This window comes from Centruroides sculpturatus, unplaced genomic scaffold, assembly GCF_000671375.1.
Source record: "Centruroides sculpturatus isolate CEXI.00-Female unplaced genomic scaffold, Cexi_2.0 scaffold1542, whole genome shotgun sequence".
NCBI classification, from domain to species: domain Eukaryota; kingdom Metazoa; phylum Arthropoda; class Arachnida; order Scorpiones; family Buthidae; genus Centruroides; species Centruroides sculpturatus.
The window spans coordinates 41178-43105 of NW_019386062.1; the positions used below are offsets into that span (position 1 = coordinate 41178).

At 30.9% G+C, this 1928-nt stretch overlaps 1 protein-coding gene across 2 annotated transcripts in view; it reads left to right on the forward strand.

Annotated features, from left to right (window-relative positions):
* Positions 1 to 519, forward strand: part of LOC111613386 — a 9561-nt gene extending 9042 nt beyond the window's left edge. The window contains exons 3-4 of one of the 2 annotated variants that reach the window (XR_002754760.1): positions 9 to 133; positions 232 to 510. Coding sequence is in view for 1 of the 2 variants with exons in the window: in XM_023354731.1 (XP_023210499.1) it covers positions 9 to 14 (6 nt within the window). In the remaining variant the exon portion in view is untranslated. Of the gene's footprint in view, positions 1 to 8; positions 134 to 231 lie in introns of both variants that reach the window. The other variant, XM_023354731.1, reaches the window with a different exon arrangement.
* The last annotated feature ends 1409 nt before the right edge of the window (positions 520 to 1928 follow it).

Sequence of the window (1928 nt, forward strand, 5' to 3'; positions counted from 1 at the left end):
TTTAATAGATTTAACTGATTGTGAGCACTTAAAGCCAGGAGTTGTGTGACATCATTTAGGCTTCTGACATACCAATAGAGCAGCTATGTGACATGTATGTATGAAAATTACTTTGTGGATAATCAACTCAATGGTAAGTGGCTGGAAGTGATTACATTTATTTGAAATCATTACTATATTTATTCATATTTCAGAATCAATTTTAAATAATGTTCTTTTTTAATTGTTCAGGTTATCTGCTCCACACACCTTCCTTTAGAAAATGTTGATATTGAACTTTGTCACTGCAATCTTTTAACAAACATTTCCATTATGACAAAGAGCATGCAACATTTTCTTCTATAAATGGTCAGTGAACTACTTTACTTTACTTTTATATTCCCGGGACCATTTTAATTTTAAATTTTGTAAAAATTGGCATTCAGAGTTTGATTTTACTTGATGTTCATTTTGGATTAATCAGTCCTATGTTAATTAAGCACAATAAAATTAGCTTTATCATATTTAATGTAATAGAGATAACTGTAAAAACTGATTATAAATTATGAATTATTGTAAAATTTATATTTTAAATAAATAAAGATTCATTCTGTTTAAATTTTCATACTATATTTTACTATATCTGTAAGGAATTAATACTTGTAATTAATAATATTTGTAATTTAATATGATTGTGATTGTTATGACAACAAACTATTTAAATTTATTTTTTGGATTTGTTGTACTTGTTTAAAATCAAACAATATAGTTTTAAAGAACATTAAAAAGCGTATTTGAAGAGAGAGTGCTTATTTTTTACCGTTAAACACATAGATAACCCCTCAATATAGCAAACAATTTGAAGTACAAGTTGGCCACCTGTAAGACTTGGCTTAAGAACTGTCAATATAAATTTCAGAATACCAAAGGTTTTTTCGCTATGCTGAATATTCCCAATATATCAAAACACTGGGATAGGTTGAATGAAAATGATTATGAAGTTCCATAGATGACTGGACAAATGGGGCATGTCTAAGTCAAGGCTGGTGTGGTGGGTGGACTGGATTATTTGTTACCCATATAAGAATATTCTGGAAGTACCTAGAAGAGAAAACCCATAAAAGAGTAAATGACACCAGTGACAGGACCTTTCAGACCATATGACAGGAATGCCACCACCAAATAAGATGAATACAGAAATGATACTAGGAAGTTACAGGAAGGAGGAAGTAAATAAGAGTTTTATATTAAACGAATCATTACACTACTTTAGTATCAAATGAGTAATATACTTTACTACACTGTTGTTATGATCCATCAGACACTGAAAGTAATCTTGTCAGACAACATAATGAAATATGCCAAAGTAAATGCTTCTTTCTACAAGAAGTTGATTCTGAGTAAAAATTAGATGTTACAAGGGAGTTTGGCATCACCCTTTCCATTCTGTCAATGATTTTAAAAGATCATCCAACATTGAAAAAAGTTAAAAAGATCCAATGTTGAATCTAGCAGGAATAAAATGCATAGCACACAGTTTGAGGATGTGCGGAAAGTTATTTTTATCTGGTTTCAAGATGTTCAAGCATGCCACTGTCCCATGGGCAGTTCCTCTTTTTTTTGCAGGGATTTTGTGAAAAGTATGGAATTATCTCAAAATCTTTATGCAGAGAAACATTACTGTTTCATTGCACATAGCATGTGCATGGACTACAGACAAGATACTATTTTTAAATACAGTACAGATGACATTTTCAATCCTGATGAAACAGGACTGCTGCAGAGGAAGCAAAAATTCTAAATAGTGATTTACTGCCACGTTTTATTGCAGTACCACAGGTAAGAAATGATCTCACACATTACACTACATTGCATTCTTTCATCCCTTTTTATCTTAAGAATGATCACATACTGATATCCACTGTACATGAAATGGATATGGAGAATAT